The 20478-nt window shown below is 39.5% G+C and overlaps 1 protein-coding gene across 2 annotated transcripts in view; it reads left to right on the plus strand.

Moving 5' to 3' along the window:
- Nucleotides 1-19675, plus strand: part of ephb2a (eph receptor B2a) — a 57749-nt gene extending 38074 nt beyond the window's left edge. Inside the window, exons 4-16 of one of the 2 annotated variants that reach the window (XM_026921102.3) lie at nucleotides 597-752; nucleotides 2804-3139; nucleotides 8289-8413; nucleotides 8597-8759; nucleotides 9406-9514; nucleotides 9628-9692; nucleotides 11152-11274; nucleotides 11376-11623; nucleotides 12110-12325; nucleotides 13320-13469; nucleotides 13704-13897; nucleotides 14188-14343; nucleotides 16175-19675. In XM_026921102.3, the coding sequence (XP_026776903.1) occupies nucleotides 597-752; nucleotides 2804-3139; nucleotides 8289-8413; nucleotides 8597-8759; nucleotides 9406-9514; nucleotides 9628-9692; nucleotides 11152-11274; nucleotides 11376-11623; nucleotides 12110-12325; nucleotides 13320-13469; nucleotides 13704-13897; nucleotides 14188-14343; nucleotides 16175-16283 (2150 nt within the window). In that variant the 3' untranslated portion in view covers nucleotides 16284-19675. The remainder of the gene's footprint in view (nucleotides 1-596; nucleotides 753-2803; nucleotides 3140-8288; nucleotides 8414-8596; nucleotides 8760-9405; nucleotides 9515-9627; nucleotides 9693-11151; nucleotides 11275-11375; nucleotides 11624-12109; nucleotides 12326-13319; nucleotides 13470-13703; nucleotides 13898-14187; nucleotides 14344-16174) is intronic. The other variant, XM_034312162.2, reaches the window with a different exon arrangement.
- The last annotated feature ends 803 nt before the right edge of the window (nucleotides 19676-20478 follow it).

The raw sequence follows: 20478 nt of genomic DNA on the forward strand, positions 1-20478 counted from the left end.
AACTAGAACATTTGTGAGTTTTATTTTGGATCTTCATAAATCAGGGCTAAAATATGTTCATATTGGCATTTTATTTAAATCACCATTATAGCATGCAAAATACAAGTATCAGAGCTCACTTGATAACACTGAATATTCATGAGAAGTCCTTAATTGTTAAAGCATTAGTGCATTAAAATAAAAATAGGTAAATGCACAAATAGATATGTGGTTCTGGTGTGCTTTTGGGTGGTTTTGAGGGGGAAAATGGATCTGGAATTTTTCATTGCCTTTGTGAGAGTAGTCAGATATTTCTAAGTAGAGCTTTGCTCTTTGTTTGTCAAACAAAAGCAGAACAGTGAGAGGCCAAGCTCACCAGCAGCACCGGAGGCCCATAAGAATGTATTGTGAACGCTCAGTCTCTGCATGTCTATGGAATTACAGCCAGAAAATAAAATCTGTATTCCAACACATAATGATGATGGTTTAATATTTGTTAGTGATAATGACAAAGTCACATAATTTGGTATAAAAACAGAACTTTTGTATAGAAATACTACATATTTAATACAGGTTCTAACCAGCTTTGTCTAAAATGTTGTCTGTTTTTTACCCAGCATGCTCCTCTGGGTTCTTCAAACCATCCCAGGGAGATCAGCCGTGCCAGCAGTGTCCTATCAACAGCCGCACCACCAACGAGGGAGCTACCAACTGCGTCTGCCGCGTTGGCTACTACCGCACCGATTCAGATCCTGCACAGATGCCCTGCACAAGTATGTTGTTTTTAATGAGTCAAAGCCAATCAGAGTTTTAAGAGCTGTCAGCAATTGTGTGACCCACAGCCACAGATTTGCTGAATCTCTAAATCCTTCATATTGCTTATGCCTAAGCATGCAGAGCCATACTGTTTCATCTCTGGAAACTCTTGCCCTTTTTTTAGAAGCAATGGTTAGTGGATGTAGCGTACCCTGAATGAAAATGTCACTCTCTAGTGTAACTGAAAAGGAGCCAAGAAATAACAAGCCCAATCTGATTTGCATAATTCCCTGTGCTTTTTAGAAGAGTGGCCATTTGTGAATGAGAGCAGCACTCTGTTTGAGAGAAGAGAAGTAGAGAATACTTTTCTCACAGTGTTGCTTTGCATTATAATAAACACAATGTTCTTTTCATCACATCACACATTAAAGAGCTTGCAGAAGGACCAGGCTGCTTTGATTTGATTCATACTAATGGAGCAGTCAGAATGGTGTGAATGAATAAGAATCAGCTCGTAGTGTATAGGAAGGAGAACAGTCGCTTAGTGTTCAAGACATCATTGGAGGAATGACACAGACTGTTGATCCTGTTCTCCATTGGACTCCTTGTTTCACGGATTCAGAATTCACAACTGGAATATTAGAGATGAGATCAGTGGTTTTTTAAGTTTATTGAAAATTTATTGTACTATTTGGCAAAGCTTTTTCACATACTGGCAATAAAATGTCTGCTTGATGGAAAACCCTCTGGTCTCTGTTATACCCCTGGAGAACAAGGAACTATTTGTTTGTTGGATAGTTAAAATATTTGAAGCTTCCTAAAGTAGTTTAACCTGGACAAAAAATGTTGACTTACATTTTTATCGAGAACCTCTATGGCTTTTTTCCAGAGAGATGAATTTTCTAATAGAAAGTTAGAAATTAGAATTTTCTAATAGAAGATAGAAGCTTATTTTTTTAAGAGTGTATGCATGTATTTTAGGGGCATGACTTTTGAGGGAACATTGAAGCAAGGGGTTTAATTTGGATGAATTTTGAGCAATAAACCAATGTCCTACCTCAAACTTCCCATAAAGTCGCTAACTACACTTTAAAATTTATCATTTTGCACATTGATATGTCTCCAATTTTGTTGTCAAGTAATGGTTGGTTGTGTTATTGAATAGTCAATACCTATCAGTAGCTCAGTCTTATGACAGGGAAGACAATGGGTTGAGCCTTATGGCACAGGGTATCATTGTAGGCATAAGAATGATGTGTTGAACACACACATGCTTACACACACACACACACGCACACACACACACACTGAAAGACAGACAGGAAGCTGTGTTTGTGCTACCTAATGATTTAAGTTTTTGATGTCCTGCTGTGTCTCCTACAAAGAACAAGCATGGAGAACAGAAAAGATAATTAAAACAAAGGAACACAAAACTTACAGTTCTGTTGTTTGTACTTTAGTGTCGTTTGCACTTTGATTGGACAGTGTGCACGTAGTCTATTTACTTTGTTTTTCCTCTGAAGGCATGTAGAAAAATGATGATCAAGTTTTGTTTATGTTAATTATATTTCACACACGCCTTTTCAGTAACCGCTGATAATGAGTTTTATATATGTCATTGAAGCAGGCTTAAAAATGGAGACCCTATCGAGGGGGTGTTTCACTATAGGTAATTACCTGACATGACTGTCACTGATTGACTGTATGAATCTAAAATCTGTGCTAGAAAGAAAATAGCCCTAGCCAAAATACTGCGTACTATTCTGTGCATTTTAACTCTCACTATTAATTTCGCTGTAGTTCTTGGTTAAAACAAAAGTTCAAAATAATCAGCTTAGTGTTGATGCAAAAAAAGAAACCTTATTTTGATGCCTTATTTTGTTGAAAGAGAGGCAGGTCTTTGTCTACCCCATTTATAAGTCTCCACTGAATTGAATGCACTGGTCCACTCTCTACATGGTATTTATGTGTTTTGCATAATGACCCAGAACCCCTGGGTCTCCCAGAATGCTCAGTGAAGACTCTTGTAACATCTCACATTATCATGCTTGTTTTTTCTACCCCACAGCTGTCCCCTCTGCCCCTCAGAGAGTCGTGTCCAGTGTGAACGAGACATCTTTGAGGCTCGAGTGGATTCCTCCTCGTGACAACGGTGGTCGACATGATCTCGTCTACAACATCATCTGCAAAAGCTGTGGCTCGGGCAGAGGTGCCTGCACACGCTGTGGAGACAACGTGCAGTTTGTGCCGCGGCAGCTAGGCCTCACCGAGCCACGTGTGCACATCAGCGAGCTGCTCGCCCACACACAGTACACCTTCGAGATCCAGGCTGTGAACGGTGTCTCTGACCAGAGCCCCTACTCGCCTCAGTTTGCCTCGGTCAATATCACAACTAATCAGGCTGGTAAGCAACTGAATAGATTGTGAGAGGTTTATTTGATACTTGGAAATTAAATAAGTTTAATGAAAAACTAAGATCCCAGGTCTTCGGTCTTGGATTCTTTGGCTCATTTGAGAGATATTTTATTTTTACAATTGTTGCGATGATTTATGCGTCAGTCCTTTTGCTCTGGACTTGTTTTTCGAAAACTGATCATATTTCACATTTGCTTACTTTTATGAGCCCAGAGTGGCAGTTACAGTTCACATCATATCGCCTGGCGTGTGGACTGAAAAAAAAAAAAAAGTTGTAAAAGCAGCAGTTCAAAGGAGCATAGTGAACGTTAATAGAGCAGTTTAATGAGAGCTCTGGACCTGGCTGTACTGCAGGCAGCGGCCACACTGGTGTGCCTGTCAGTGTACATTACAGCCTCACTGGTGCTGGGAAACTTCACCTCACAGCATCAACCACCTCCAAAAGTCGGCTAGTCAGGCAGCGCTGAAATCATGGCCAGACACTGAGCAAGCCAGCATGAAAACTGCGTTACACATGATAGTTCATCAAGAAAATAATGTTTTTAGCTCAATGACTACAAAGTAAATGACAACGAAGTGGTGCAGAGCAACCGAAGAAAGAAAAAAAGATTTTAAGGATCTCACAGAATGTGGTGTGCAAATTTTATTTGCAGCATTCCATAGTATTACTGCTTACATTTAACATATACTTTTCAACTTTTCCCCTCAGCTATAAAAAAAACAAAACAAAAGTTTTTGTTGTGTCTAGCTTCCTTTTTGTTGTGTCTATCTTGAGTTTCAAACCTAGCACTTTCTTTCACTTCACTCGGCACTCCTCCCTCAGGTCATCTTCATCTGCCTCCCCTAAATTGATTAAGTAGCTAATGAGTAAATCCAGTTTTCCTCCAAATGGGAAAGACCCTCTAATGCTCTGCAGCCAGGATTAGTCAGGTTTTAGTTTTAGCTCATTTGTCCTTTCCATTTACCTCACAGGCTGAAAAATGCTTACTGCTCACTGTGCAGCCATGCACAGCCTAAACAAATGCTTAGGACAAATTACTATTGATTACCAGCTGAACATCAGTTTAATACCTCATAGAACAAATTTGCAAAGTCACCAAAATTTGCACAGACCACTGAAAGTGCCTACAGATTAAGTATTAATTTTAATTAATAATTTTTTTAAGATTAATTTTCTGGGCCCAAAAGCATTTAGGGTTAGAGTCATCTAACCTGTTAGTGAGGACTGTACAGTGGCATCCAGAAATATTGGCAAAGATTATAGTGATATTTTGAGCTCAAACATACAGGGACATTATATTTTGTTGCTTTAATGTTTAATAGTGCAGTTAAAAAAAAAAGATTATCAGCACTCATAGAGTTGATATTTTGTGACGCCTGCCCTGTGACGCCTTCCCTGGAGAGAATAACAACTGAATCTTTTCCTGTGATTTCTAACAAGGTTGGAGACACTTGCAGATGAATTTTGGTCCACCCCTCCATGCAGCATTTTAAGCTCCTTTATAGTCTCCGGGTTCTGCATGTGGATTTCCCTCATCAATTCAGACCGCAGTGTTTCAGTAGAGTTCAAATCCGGAGATTGAGGTGGTCATCGCAACACAATGATTTTTTTTAACCATTTCTGTATTTGGAAGAATGTTTTCATTATCTTGTTTCTATTGCCATGTCTGAACCTCCTGGCAGAGGCAACCAGGATGTTGGTATTTGGACTAAGTATTCTGGTATTTTGGTACATAGCAGAATTCATGAAGACACCGATGTTCACATGAGGCACTGAGCCACTAGCCAAAAAACAGCCCCAAAACATCAACAGTCTACCTCCATATAGTCCATCAAGTGCTATTCTTTGTACTAAATCACCTTTTCTTACCAAACATGCTGATAATGTGCATGACAAAATGCTTGATCTTGGGTTCATCTGACTGCAGAACATGATTGTAGCTCTAATGACGCATGGTGAAGTTCAGGAGAGTTGCTCTCAGAAAGTGCTTCTTTCTGGCAAGACTTTTAAACAGCCTGCTGTTATGAAAGTGGCATTTAGCAGTTGGCTTTTTTATATTGTGATTTTGGGCCCTTTTTTCCCCTCCTTCACCATCCTTCTCACTGTGTGGGGGAAGAGTGTACTGGATTTGTACATGGATCCAAATTCTGACAAATTGCCTACTGTTTCAGGCATGTGAAACTTTTTGTTATAGTCCTAATTTTTTAACTGCGTATAAATTTTTATATCTATTACCTGATCTGTGCAGTGTAATCACAACTATCTGTCTGATTTGTGTTGAGAGGTTTTTGTTTTTTTCCATGGTAATGGGTGACAAAGGTATTTTACATGTGTGCAACCTCATATTTATATGCCATGGAAACAGGACTTGGTAAATGGCAATATGAACACTGAGAGCCAATGAAAAACAGAGTGATCATTTGCTTGCATTTATTAAAAAATTCCTAATGGGTATGAATAATATTGGCACATGTAGTTTTGAGAGAAAATTCTATTATTAAAAAATGTCACTTTAATGAGATTTTGTTTTGTTAGAACAAAGATAAATAGTGCTAATTTGATCTAGGGGAAAATGTTCATTACTTTGTTGAAGGAATGTTTATTTTATGCAGTTATTTTTTTCCTTCTTTTACAAAGGGTGCCAGTAATACTGGAGGGCACTGTAGGTCTGGACTCAGTGATGGGTCTTTGGAGATTAAGTGGTTAAGTTCTATGATATAAAATAAATATCCTCCCACATAACATCAAACCTCTCATGTGCCCTTTTACATGGTGTGTAGGTATATATAAAATAAAGCCTTTTTATAGGAAATGGTTCAAAGTGTGATTAACTAAGATAGTACTTTGTCATGTACAGGAGTGGAAAATTTCTTGGCAAGCACAGAAATCTTTGAATTCTTTACAGATGGAAACATTCATAATTGGTTCCTCTGGTTCTCTACCATAATACCGCAAGGACACATGAATTTGTGTGAAAGCTTTACTTGCATTTTTCATAAATTGAAGGCCGAGCGAAGAGTTGAGTGATAGAGTACTGCTTACAGCACGCTGGGAAATGGAAAATAGATCACTTTGGCAGAGCTGAACAATTTCTGAAAATATAAAAGATTTTTGGCTGCATTTGTATGGCTCTTTCTGTCAGTGAGGACCTGCTTCACAAAACACAAGGAACAATTAGACTCAGATGCAGTGTGTAATTCCATCCATATTATTCGGCCTGAAATCTGCCATTTTTTATGTGCTATTCTGTGTAAAAATGTTTCTTTCTCCAAGCTAGGACATCAGTCTCCTATTAATAGGTAAAAAAAATGTAGACTGATATAAGTTTTTTTTTTTTTTTCATTTGATTTCTGCCACATCCCATTTCTCTTTGCTACAGCACAAAAAGTCATATGAATCTTATCACAAAACCTCATACGCATTTCTTTAGGCAGTTCACTTGCAGTACCTTCCAGTTACCTAAAAACTAAATCTTTTCTTCTTACTTTCCAAGTTTCCCTTTACATATATATATAGTCTAATATATATGTATACAATTTAATAATATATATTTCCCTTTACATATATATAGTCTAATCAAATCCAAGATTAATCATTACTGCTTTGGGCTCTTTGGCTAAACCTTTAAGCTTGAACTTAGAGGTAAACCTGGTAAAACAGCATATAAATCTTGACAGTGGATTCAGAGTAGTCAGGTTCCTCTTGTCTTCTCAGGGAGTTCTTCCTCACCACTATTGCCTCTGTCTTGCTCATTAGGGATCTAAATCCACATCCGCATTTCTGTAAAGCTGCTTTGTGAAAACGTCTATTGTTAAAAGCGCTGTACAAATTCAATTGAATTGAACTGAATGCAGGGATAGTCTTTACCAGAAATAGCGTTTTTCTGAAATTGATAGTGAAGAAAAGTCCTACATGCATGTGAAGTGCTGCTTTTGCACGCTGTGGTGTGTTTAATTTTTCTGGGCTCTACTCAGCAGCCCAGGAGTCAAAGGGAGCTTTACAGCCTAAGACCTGGAAGTCCCAGAGCAATCAACCAATGACAAGTCCTTCATGCCAACAATAAATACCATTTACAATATTAGCCTTCTGGATTTTTACTATCGGTGTGCACTTTAAATGGGATTTGGTTGCACAAAAGATGGATAAAGGAGAAATCAATTCACTTTTGTTCATTTGACGTCATATCAATACATTTAATGGTTCATTTAAAAACAACTGGAATCTGAAATGCAGGAAAGTATTAGGGGCTAATATTACGTTATGCATCCAGCAAGTCAGCATTTGTCTTGTAAACAGCATCTCTTCTTTCTGCAGTGCAAACCCAACCCATACATGACAGACAGCCAAAAGAACAGAAGGCAAAAATATATCAGAGATGAAGAAATGTTGCTTATCTCTGTACAGATATGTTTGCACTCTGCAGTACTCTGCTGCCCACTGCTGATGACCTACTAATGAAATAACTGTTATCTACAGAAAAAGAAATTTTGTCTATACAACTGCATTGCATTTTTCTTGTGGTATCTGTAACATTAAAAAAATTGGCAATGTTTGGTATATTAAAATTCCTTGTTAGATGTAAGGAAATTGTTGTATTTCTTCATGACATTTGTGCTATCACCAAGATCTTTTCGACAAATGTAGACCAGTATTAAAAAACATAGCATCTACGGTTCTTTCTCCAAGGTCCAATGATAGTCTTGTATTATTATCCATAATTTTCATGAATAAAGAATATCCACAAGAAGCAATTAAAAAAAAAGAGATGACAGTTCAAAAGTTTCCCAGTTGTACAGGATGAGCATGTAGCTGGCAACATTGGCTATACTGCTCCGAGCAACGTGGATGCATAATTTACACCTGGCTTTGGAGGTGGACAAAATCACACACACATAGTTTAATTACCCAAAGTTTAGTCATCATGCTGAATATGTAATCAACTGCACTTTCTATTTCCAAACCTTTTCATTATGCTGACTTCCTACTTTTCGTATGATCCTCCCTTCACTGTTTGTGTGTCGGCTTATACAAGGCACTTAAACTGCACATTTAGGCTAATAGTAAGGTTCTTTGTTCAGAACTGCACCTAAAAAATGACCTTCATTATCTCTGTCTTTTTTATATTTTCCCTGCACAGCTCCATCAATGGTGTCCATCATGCATCAGGTCAGCAGGACTATTGATAGCATCACACTGTCATGGTCTCAGCCAGACCAGCCCAACGGAGTCATATTAGACTACGAGCTGCAGTACTTTGAGAAGGTAATCACACACACCTTCACTCACATGCACATATTACTCCAAGGCATTGATTCTTGTGTTGCGCTTGGCAAGAAAGGAAACTGAGCCATTTCCATTTTCTTGAAGAAATGCTTTGATGGCCCAAGTGTTGTGCATATGTTGCACCAGGCTGTCATTTTTATAGTGTCCTCTGATCTCTTCCAGAACACAGCTGAGCTCAACTCTTCTACACTGAGAAGCCAGACGAATACAGCTGTAGTTCGAGGCCTAAAGCCAGGCACCATCTATGTGTTCCAAGTGCGAGCTCGGACAGTGGCAGGGTTTGGACGCTTCAGTGGAAAGATGTACTTCCAAACCATGACTGAAGGTATGGCTTTTTTCAGAAATAGACCTCTCAGGGTTGTCTTTATTTTTACCTTTAAAGAATAGTTTCTTTGTTTTTGCCTATATATAAATATATCAATCTCAATTGTATCGTGTGTAATCATGACAGCACAGACCAATTAAATCTTTGTCAGCTATTAGTCTGATCACTTGGCGCTGGCTGACAAGCTACAGAATTGCTGTTTTTAAATCACTGCCAGTCATTGAAATGGCATTAACTTCAATCAGATTAAGCATGTCAGTGCATCTCTGTGCCAAGAGCATAGCCAAGAAACAGATGTCAAAACTCCCGTCCCAGCATGCTCCTGCTTTTCCAAACGTGAACTGGCACACTGCTCTTTCCCTGCTACTTTTTACAGTGTTCTTATAAGCTAACAGAAATAAAAGCTTTGCCAGTTGGCAATCATATAGCTCTAGCCAACATTTAAAAGAAGATTTTACAGAGTGTGTGGTAATATTATTAACTGCCAGCACCCAAATGGCTATAGAGAACCGATTGCCAAGCTGTAACTTTAGGTTGACCTTAGGCAGGTTGGCCTTTTGGATTGCAAGGTGTTGACTTTATGAAGTGGGAGCTGTCCAGTTGGGCATCTGTTTTATACTATATGTTGTTTCCACTGTGTGTGTAGAGGAGTATGATTCCAGCCTGAAGGAGAAACTGCCTCTCATCATCGGTTCTGCTGCTGCAGGCGTTGTTTTTCTCATCTCAGTCATTGTGCTCGTCATCGTCTGTAACCGGTGAGTTATCCTAAATCCTCCTTTGGAAGACTGTGTGCCATTTAAAGCTCAGATTGTTTTATGCAATCTCACATCCTTTGTTTGGTTGCTCATGTATTCCTGGTTTGTCCCAGGAGAGGCAGTGACAGGACAGAATCCGAGTTCACAGACAAGCTCCAGCATTATACCAGTGGCCACTGTAAGTAGCCTTTCAATCCCAAACTGAATACCCCATGCCAGCGTAATCTCATTACACAATACACATACTGTATTCTAATCTGCGCTAACAGCATCAGTAAGCCAGTCAAGAAGAACAGCAGACATCATTTACATTTAGCCATTTGACAGATGCTTTTATTCAGAGAGACCTACAAAACATGCAGACCTTAGTCAGATGTCAGGTTCTTTTGAAGAAGAAACATGCAGGATATTGTGGTTGATGTGTTTGGAGAAGATGAGCTATCACCTATAATCACACTAAGATTTTTAGTTGCAGGCTCCCAAGTGATGCAACAGAAAAATGTTCGCACTCTCATTGGGAGATCGCAAATTTGATTTTCCAACGATGCCACAGCCATGGGTGGTTGGAAGCCAAGGGAGCAAAATTGGCCATGCTGTCTGGGTGGGAGGGATGGCATTACTAGCCAATCACTAGCAACACTAGCCAATCATTGGCATCTGTGAACTAATGTATGAAGAAGAGGGCAGATAGTGCGTTCCTCCAAGTGTGTTATGTTGTCGTGTGATGCAGAATGAGCAGCAGTTCAAAAAAAAAAAAGAATGCAGTCAGTTGGCTTGGAGGAAGCATATGCAAGCCTTCACCCTTCCCGGTTGGTAGCTGTTGTGGGCTAGGGGAGAGCTGGCTGGTGGTTGGGAATTGTGACCAAAGTGACCAAATTGGGGAGAAAATGGGGGGAAAAAAAACATTGAAAATGTGAGTGGTGATTGACACATTAAGTATATGGGAGTTGTTATATATATGTGTATATAATAATATATTATAAGTATATAAATAGCTCATTTTTTTGTCACTGGTTGAGTTTCATGTGAATGGCCGGTAAAGTTGAAGTAACGTTGCGTGTCATCAGCATAGTAGCAGTAGGAGAAGTCATGAGATCTGATTACTGAGCTCAGTGATTTAGTATATAGCAAGAAGAAGAGTGGACTAAGAACTGAGCCTTGGGGAATTCCCATAGCACGTGAATGTATCAGTCTTTGTTTTATGTCTTTATCCATCTTTATATCCAGGTAATCTCATTTGTCTCATTTGTCATCAATTATAGGGCATTAATAACTTAAATGTACAGTGTGTAATGTTTAAAGGATTGCTGTACCTATAATAATCACATAATGTCAACAACATCTTAGAAAAACTGGGATTTTCAACGTTGCCATGCAGTGGATCTGGCTAGATTCTTCATTTCTGTTTACTTGTTTCCAACCCAAAAACTAGCTCTGTCCCTAGCCTGAATACAGTCCCTATTGTTTACAAGGTAACTTATGTCGTTGGTGGTGAAGGCTTGTCACTGTTAACCTCACAAGAGAGAGTGGGCTCTAAAAATTCTAATTTAATAGAAAGTTTCATTTGGCGATTTTTAAGATTCAGTTGTAGTTCTACAGTAAATGGATTAATATAATCCCCACCTTCTCCTTCCAAGTGTCACCAGGTATGAAGATCTACATCGATCCTTTTACTTACGAGGATCCCAATGAGGCAGTGCGGGAGTTTGCTAAAGAAATAGACATGTCCTGTGTGAAGATTGAACAAGTCATTGGTGCAGGTAAGTAAGACTTTATAACATTTTAAAATCTGGATTAGAAAGAAGGTAAAGAAAAGGAAAAGATTCTTAGAAGTCAGGTGCTGCCACTGATTCTGCTTCAGGTGAGTTTGGGGAGGTGTGCAGTGGAAACCTGCGCCTGCCTGGGAAGAGAGAGATCCTGGTAGCCATTAAAACACTGAAGTCTGGCTACACTGAGAAGCAGAGGAGGGACTTCCTGAGTGAAGCCAGCATCATGGGTCAGTTTGATCACCCCAACATCATCCACTTGGAGGGCGTGGTGACAAAAAGCTGCCCCGTTATGATCATCACTGAGTTCATGGAGAATGGATCGCTGGACTCCTTCCTTAGGGTGGGTCTTAATATCAGCCTCATTTTCATTTATTTTTTGTACGTGTGTTGAGCAAAGATATAAGTCACTAACATAATCTGAAACTGTTGAACTGCATTTCTTTCTTTCTTTGTTTCGTGGCATCACAGAAGGAAACAAGAAGAAGATAGCATCTTGTTAGCTGTACACAATCCTAGTTTACTTTATTTATAGCTTACATACTGTGCAAAGTCATTCGTGCCAGTTTGTTCTCCTCCAGCTGACTGCCTTCCCTGTAGACAGGGACCAGATGTGGCTGACTGAAGGCACAGCTGGAGGGGGCATTACAAGTCCAAATGTAGTACTTCTGGGCTGCATAGCTTAGACGGCCAGTGAGAGTTCTCTTATAAATATGGGACAAAGTATGTTCTGCAATAGCTTACAGAAGCAGCTATTGCATATTTAGTGGAGTAATTTTCCTGCAATTTGGTCATGTTGGTTCAGTTATTTTGCTGCATGTACTTTCAGCAAAACGACGGGCAGTTTACGGTGATTCAGCTGGTCGGCATGCTGCGTGGCATTGCGGCTGGCATGAAGTATCTATGTGATATGAACTATGTGCACCGAGACCTGGCTGCCCGCAACATCCTGGTCAACAGCAACCTGGTGTGCAAAGTGTCCGACTTTGGGCTTTCTCGCTTCTTAGAGGAAGACACATCAGACCCTACCTACACCAGTGCCCTAGTAAGTTTGTTTGTCAATCGCAGAAATTCCTAGTCGTAGCTTATTGGCATGGAGCAGAAGTGAGCAGTATGCATTCATACACTCAGAAATAAGCATACCAAACTTTACTTTTCCTTGTCGCAGGGTTGGTACCATCAACAGAACATGTTTTCTAACTTTAATATGTATATTTTTGCCTGGAAACCTTTAAAAATATTTCAGGTGACATATTTGATGACATACCTTAACGTCCTCTACTCTAAAAGCTAATTAAAGGTACAATTTTCTAGGTAAAAAATACATACTAAAAGGCACAAATCATGCACCTTTGATGGAACCAAGTCAGCAGCAATGAAGAGTAGAGTGTGGTACCTTTTTTTCTGAGAATGTGTGTTGACTTATGAGTATGAGTGACTTAATGTGTGTTGACTTATGAGTATGAGTGACATGAACCTAAAGATATGCTGTATTTCCTCAATAGACCAAATCTTCCTCAACATTTTAGCTCACTTGTTTTGTTCACTGCCTAGCAATGGATATCCCATTGTCCCAGGAATTTTTTACATTTGTTTTATTCCAATACAGTACAACATATATTTTAGAATAATCATAAATCTTACTTATTTATTAGCAATGTAAATGTAAGTACCTATGGATTTTACACACCAAACCTTTTCAGATGCTTAAGGATGTGTGCTCAGGTTTAATAAATGTCGTGTGCCAAGGACTAAAATAATCACATGAATCAAGGGACTGAATCAAATGAAAATGAAATAAACATAGATTCTATAACATAAGATTGTTAAGTATGAGAAACTAAGCCAGACACATAAAGTTTGTATATAAATTTAAAAAAGGACATTTTTATTTTTCCATTAATATTAATAAAAAATTCAAATGAGTCATTTTGACCCAAAGAGAATATAAGAATTAAAATGAATCACTCTGGTCTCTTCCATCTGAGTCTGCTTGTTTTAAGTTGTCCTACACCTGCTAAGTGAACATTCATTCTCAGGGAGGGAAGATTCCCATCCGATGGACCGCACCGGAGGCCATCCAGTACAGGAAGTTCACCTCCTCCAGTGACGTTTGGAGCTACGGCATCGTCATGTGGGAGGTCATGTCCTATGGAGAGAGACCATACTGGGACATGAGCAATCAAGATGTAGGATATTTGCACAGCCATATCACCTGAATACACAACAATCCCAAAACTTTGTCTTGCTAATATGCAGTGACCTCTAGTGGGGAAAAATCAGTTCTGCTTTACATGATGGTCTGATAAAGTGCATAATTATTTTGAGAAAAAAACTTTTACAATAAAATAGGGGTCAAGCTAACAACATATTAATCTTTATTTCCACTGAAAGCATGGTAAACTGTGTGCTAACCCTTCCAGGTGATTAATGCCATAGAGCAGGATTACAGGTTACCTCCTCCTATGGACTGCCCCAGTACATTACATCAGTTAATGCTGGACTGCTGGCAGAAGGATAGAAACAACCGGCCTAAATTCAGCCAGATCGTGAACACCCTGGACAAAATGATCCGCAACCCTAACAGCCTGAAAGCCACCACCCCACTTTCTTCAGGGTAAGAATATGCAACCTGGAGAATGTTTAGAAATTCACCTATAGAGCACCTGATAGAGGCCATCATGATATCCTGCTTATACTGGAAATGATCTCTAGCCTGTTATTAATAGTTTAAGTGTACCTTATTTATATTTTGCTTAAAGATACAGTATATGTCATTTGGAGAATACCATTTTCTAAACGTTCATGTCAATTACTGTTGTACATGATGCCGTAAATACAACTGTTGTATTGTACTATACTTCTTGGCCTCCTTCTTGATGATGTGTTTTTATGGGTTCACTCTAGCGTGCACCTACCTCTGCTGGACCGCAGCACTCCAGACTTCTCCAGCTTCAATAGCGTGGATGAGTGGCTGGACGCTATCAAGATGGGCCAGTACAAGGAGAACTTTGCCAATGAGGGCTTCAGCTCCTTCGATGCCGTTTCCCAAATGACTCTGGAGTAAGCTTCTTTGTTCTGAGACCCTTTATGCCAGGAGTGTCAAACTCCTTTTAGATAATGGGGCATTACCCCATTATATTTACAATCAGTTTAGTATACCAATAACACATTAAAATCTCCTCTTGAATGGGTTAATTTATTGGCATTTATCTGAAAGTTACATTCTGAGTGTATTGATGAATACACTGATTCTGAACATACATGAACGGATTAAACATACACTCGCCGACCACCAAACACATGTACACCTGCTCACGCATGCATTTATCCAATTTGCCAGTCATGCAGATACAGGTCAAGAGCTTCAGTTAATGTCAAACCGAACCGGAATGGGGAAAAATGAGCTGTCCGTCACTTTGACCGTGGCATGGTTGTTACATATTTCAGAAACTGCTGATCTCCTTGGATTTTCATATACTACAGTCCTTACAGTTTACACAGAATGGTGCAAAAAAACAAAAAACATCCAGTGAGTGTCAGTTCTGCAGGAGGAAATGCCTTGTTGATGAGAGAGGTCAAAGAAAAAGGCAAGATAAGCTGGAGGAAAGGCTATGGTAAATTGAATAAACACTTGTTACAACCATGATGAGCAGAAAAGCATCTCAGAACACACAGCATGTCAAACCTTGAGGTGGATGGGCTACAACAGCAGAAGACCACATTATGTTCCACTTCTGTCAGCCAGTAACAGGAATTTGAGGCTACAGTGGGCACAGACTCACCGAAACTGGACAGCTTGGAAAAGATTGGAAAAGCTTTGCCAAGTCTTTTCCAGTCTTGAACTGTCCGGTTTTGGAGACCCTGTTCCTACTGTAGCCTGGGATTCCTGCTCTTTCACACAGTTCTGTGTAAAATATAGAGACACTTGTGTGTGAAAATCTCAGGAGCTCAGCAGCTTCTATAATACTCGATGTCACTGAGATCACATTTTTCCCCCAATCAGATGTTTGATGTGAACATTAACTGAAGCTCTGCATGATTTTATGCATCCTGCAGCTGCCACTTGATTGAATAAATGCATGAATGTTCAGGTGTACAGGTGTCCAAATTATTCTTTCAATTTATTGGAATTATATCGCATGAATCTACAAAAAATAGCTCATAATATTGACATAATATTACTCTGTCGTTCACTTTCAATAACCACTTTAGGGTCACGGTGGATCTGGAGCCTGTCCCAGGAACACTGGGTGTGAGGCCAGAATACACCTGGGCCAGGGACCTGCCTGTCCATTGCAGGGCACCATGCACACACACATTCACACCTGAGGGCAATTTAGCACAGCCAATTCACTTACTGGAATGGCTTTGGGAGGTGAGAAGAAAGCAGGGGGGCCTGAAGGAAACCCACATGGACATGCAAAACCCCACATAGACAGCAATGCAAGCTTAGGATTGAATCAGGGACTCTGGAGCTTTGAGGCAGCAACATTACCTCCTGTGCCATCTTTTCTACCCAGCAATGTAGTTTGCAAAATTATTTACAAATAAAACAGTAAACATTGTGATTGCTATGAAAATCCTAAATTAGTTATTTTTGAAATAGACACGGTTACATATTGTCAAATATTTAGCTAGCTAATGACGAATTGCCCGGATTTTATTGCTGTATTTTGCCCCGTAGTGGAATAAGAGAGACTAGAGTTTTTTTTGTTTTTTTTTTTCAAGTCAATTACAGTTGCGGGCAGCTCCATAGGTGTAAATGTGTGTGTGTGTGTGTGTGTGTGTTAGTGCATGGTGCTCTATGATGGACTGGGGCCCTACCTGCATTCCTGGGATAGACTCCGGTCTCTGGAAATTTGTCCTCTATTTGTCTTTCTCATCCTTACAGTGACATTCTAAGAGTGGGAGTCACTTTGGCTGGCCACCAGAAGAAGATTCTCAACAGCGTACAAATGATGCGAGCTCAGATGAACCAAATCCAGTCAGTGGAGGTTTGACCCTCATGCTTGGAGACTCTCAGACTGACTCCCTCCTCCACCAGCCCCCTTGGATTCAGAGTTCAGCTGTAGTCCTTCCTGTAGAGATGTCCCCAGCAGGGAAGATCCTCAGGAGGGACTCCCACACAGCAAACACCCCCCAAAACCACCAGCACGCAGCAGACTGGATGGAGTCGGACAGTCATGTCTGGAGGCCCGCTCGTGTACTGTATTATTACAATCATGATGATTTTTAATCGTAACATGAAAGAGAGTAACAGTTTAAGGATTCAAAGGGAGATGCTGATCATCACCAGTGTCTAGTTCTGTTAGCCTTATAAGACCCTTTAAAAGGGAAATAAGTAAAATCCAATTAGTCATCTATATCGGTACTAGTCTCATGATAAAACCTTTGAGACAGAGAAAGTATATAGCTTAGAGTGGCACAGTAAAGAGAGGAAAGAAAGGTGAAAATGGACCATGGACTAATGGCACAAAAATGAGCCTTTTATACTCCTGTTGATGCCATATGGTAAGGAAGGATCCATGTGGCAATCCAAGAGGAGTAATGTAAAAATTGTGAAAATTAGTGACAAACAAGCCTGGAATACACTTTCTTTTTTAAGAACGTTGTGGTGAATTTTTTTATTTCTCTTTTGTTTTTTTATTTTATTTTTTGTTTTGTTTTTGGTAATACACTCACTGGTGACTTTATTAGGAACACTGTACTAACACTGCATAGACCCCCCTTTGCTCTCAAAACAGTGTCAATTCTAAATGGCATGGATTGCATAAGGTATTGGGAACATTTCTTTGAGATTCTGGTCCATGACATAATTGCTGCAACTTTGTGAGCTGCATATTCATGCTGCTAATCTCCCGTTCTGCCATCCCAAAGGTGCTCTATTGGATTCAGATCTAGTGACTGAGGAGACCACTGAAGTACAGTGAACTTGTATTCATGGTCATAGAACCAGTTTGAGACAAGTTGTGCTTTGTGAGATGGCTCATTATCATGGCATTCAAACGATACTGGATTGGTATTAAGGGGCCCAACGTGTTCCAAGAAAGCATTCCCCACACCATTACACCACCACCAGCTGGATCTGTTGACAAAGAGTCTGGTTGGGTCCATGGCTTCATGCTGTTACACTGAATTTTGATCTTACCATCTGCATCTCACAGCAGAAATCAAGACTCATTTACCTCATGCTTTGAGCCAAAGCAACGTACAGCTAAGAGAGAATACAACTGCTGTTGAGGGTTAAGGGCCTTGCTCAATAGCCCAACAGTTGGGGCTTGGTGGTGGTGGGATTTGAACTCATGACCTTCCAGTTAGTAGCCCAGTACCTTAATCACTGAACTAACACTGCCCCTTAGCCACAACCCATAATTTTATAATCTTCAGTTGTCTAGTTTAATTGCCCACTGTAGCCTCAGATTGCTGTCCTGGGCTGAAAGAAGTGGAATCTGATGTGGCTGTCTGCTGTCATAGCCCATCCTCCTCAAAGTTTGACAAGCTGTGCATTTTGAGATACTGTTCTGCTGACCACAGTTGTAAAGAGTTGTTATCTGAGTTACCGTAGCCTTCCTGTCAGCTCAAACCAGTCTGGCCATTCTCCTTTGACCTCTCCAATCAACAAGACATTTCTGCTCATAGAACTGATACTCACTGGATATTTTTTGTTTGTTTTTTGTACCATTTTGTGTAGAGTGAATGTTGTGTGTGAAAATCCCAGGAGATCAGCAGTTTCTGAAATACTCAAACCAGCCAGTCTGGCACCAACAACCACGTCATGGTCAAAGACACTGAAATCACTTTTTTCCCCATTGTGATATTTGATGTGAACAGTAACTGGTGCTGTTTGTCTGTATCTGCGTGATTTTATGCAGTGCACTGCTGCGTGGATAAATGCATAAATGAGCAGGTGTACAGGTATTCCTAATTACGTGGCCAAGTGAGTGTATATTTATTTATTTTTTTCTTTTTTAACATACAATATAATAAACCATATAGCTGTTTCCAGATGATGAACCACATGCACACATATCACAGGCGCTTATTGTTCTGACTTCGTCACCGTTGCCGATTGCTGTTCAAGTTCATTCGCAGCAGCCTAAATTTGTTTTGGTGTTAATTTACATCTTCTTTTCTACCTGGTGTTAATATGGTACGTGCACCTTAGTGACAAAGTAAATGTGCCCATGAATTTCTCATCAGATGTCATGTTGTGCAAAGATTGGATTCTTCTTTTCCTTCTCCTGTACATGTTTTCATCAAATTCACACGAACATTTAAAGTGTACAGCTGATTGGGTGCTGTTGAAATGCAAAGGCAGCTGTTTAATCTGAAAGATGGCCTGATGTGGCGCTGACACTGACACTTCACACAGCACTTTTTCAGTTGGCTTTTTGAAATCTCTGTTTTGTAATGATAAAACATTGTGAGTTAATAATAATGATATGTACATTAGACGATATAGTATAGGGCAGTTAATCTGCATAGTGGCGTGTCAACAGTTATGGCTGTTGTGTATACAGATGTGTTAACACATCATGGTCATTTGAAATCATTTGAAAAATGTCTTCAGTCATACCTCTACCATTTTTTAAGCAGCCATTCTGAGTTTTGATATAATCTCTACATACGGTAGAATTTCACTGTATGGTTTATTAAAGTGAGCCTGATTGAGTCCATGATCATGTATGACACAAAACAATCTTATTTCACAGCTGTAAATCTTTACATTTGCTAGAAGGTTTGTATTTTAAAACACACCCTCCCGTTCCATAAATATGGACAAACACCTTTACTGGTGCAACTTGTCCTTGCTATAGGGTCACTTGGAATCAGTCACTGATTAATTCATTTGTACAAAAGTATATAACCCAGTTCCATCTATTTGTTGTAAAGTACTTTACAATCTGTAAATCTTTTTATTACTGACTTTTTTTTATTTATTGGAAATTTCAACTTTAAGTCAGATGTTTCTAAATACTGCACATTTCTAACACAAACCCAAATCCAGTTGTTGAGTTTTCACTGTGACAATCATGTGTCTCCTTTCAACTCCATGTGCTTCCTTTCATTTAGTAATCCAGTCTTCCACTTTTCACTCACATTCTCACATTTTTCTTTGTTTGGTTGCAGAGTTCATCATAGAGATGTGGCATTGTGCTATACATGTGAAACATTTGGGATATTTGCTGTATATTCTTTTCTTTATCTAAGGTACAAAGACTGTGATGACAGAAATACAAGGATCTAAGCATCTCTCAGGCATGTCCGTGATGTTCTACATGCACCCATTACTCTTTGTACTCATGGTGCACATTTCTGCCTTGTTTGGACCAAACTTTGCCATCTTGTATTACTGAGAAAGGAAAGGGAAATTAAAGGAATTGACCAATCAGTGTTGGTTGCTCTAAGTCATGATATTCTGTCATGTACTGCTTATTTCAGTATAATTAGAGAACATTTAGAGTGCACATTAGCTGTCCTTTTGCTTTTCCAAACCACGTCACTGTTAACTATTCATGTCTGGGAAAAAAAACCTCTACAAGAGAACAGGACCATGATATGAGATCAACTAAGATAGCAATCTCAAATAAAGGAATAGGGGTGTAGTACCTTGTGACTATAAATTTTGGTGAGGCGGGACCACATTAAGAATGACATCAAATAAAATAAATGAAATCAAAATGCAATAATTAGTAATAAGGCTATCAAACTTGACTTATGCTATAGGCTATTGTCTACTGAATTTTTTTGATGAGTAATAATAGGCCTGTAATAGGCAGTTGAGAGTCGACAACATACATCATACAGCACATCATACAGTCTAGTAGCTTGTTTTTAGATGTACCATTGTTCAACTGTGTTCAAGGTAAAATCATTAACCAGGGTTGAAAGGTTTCAGCAAGTTTTTCAGCCTAACTGCATGTCAGAAACCACACAAAATACCTGAAACCTTTAGTTTAGTACTATAAATATGGGCATGACTTGTTCTTCTTTTCCTCAGCCTTTGTGTGGGAAACAAGCCCAGCCATCCACCCATTTTCTGTAGCGCTTATCCTACACAGGGTCGCAGGGAAGTCTGGAGCCTATCCCAGGGGACTCGGGGCACAAGGCGGGGGACACCCTGGACAGGGTGCCAACCCATCACAGGGCACAATCACACACACACACTCCCACTCACTACGGACAATTTAGAAA

This window comes from Pangasianodon hypophthalmus, chromosome 16 (genome assembly GCF_027358585.1).
Source record: "Pangasianodon hypophthalmus isolate fPanHyp1 chromosome 16, fPanHyp1.pri, whole genome shotgun sequence".
NCBI classification, from domain to species: Eukaryota; Metazoa; Chordata; class Actinopteri; order Siluriformes; family Pangasiidae; genus Pangasianodon; species Pangasianodon hypophthalmus.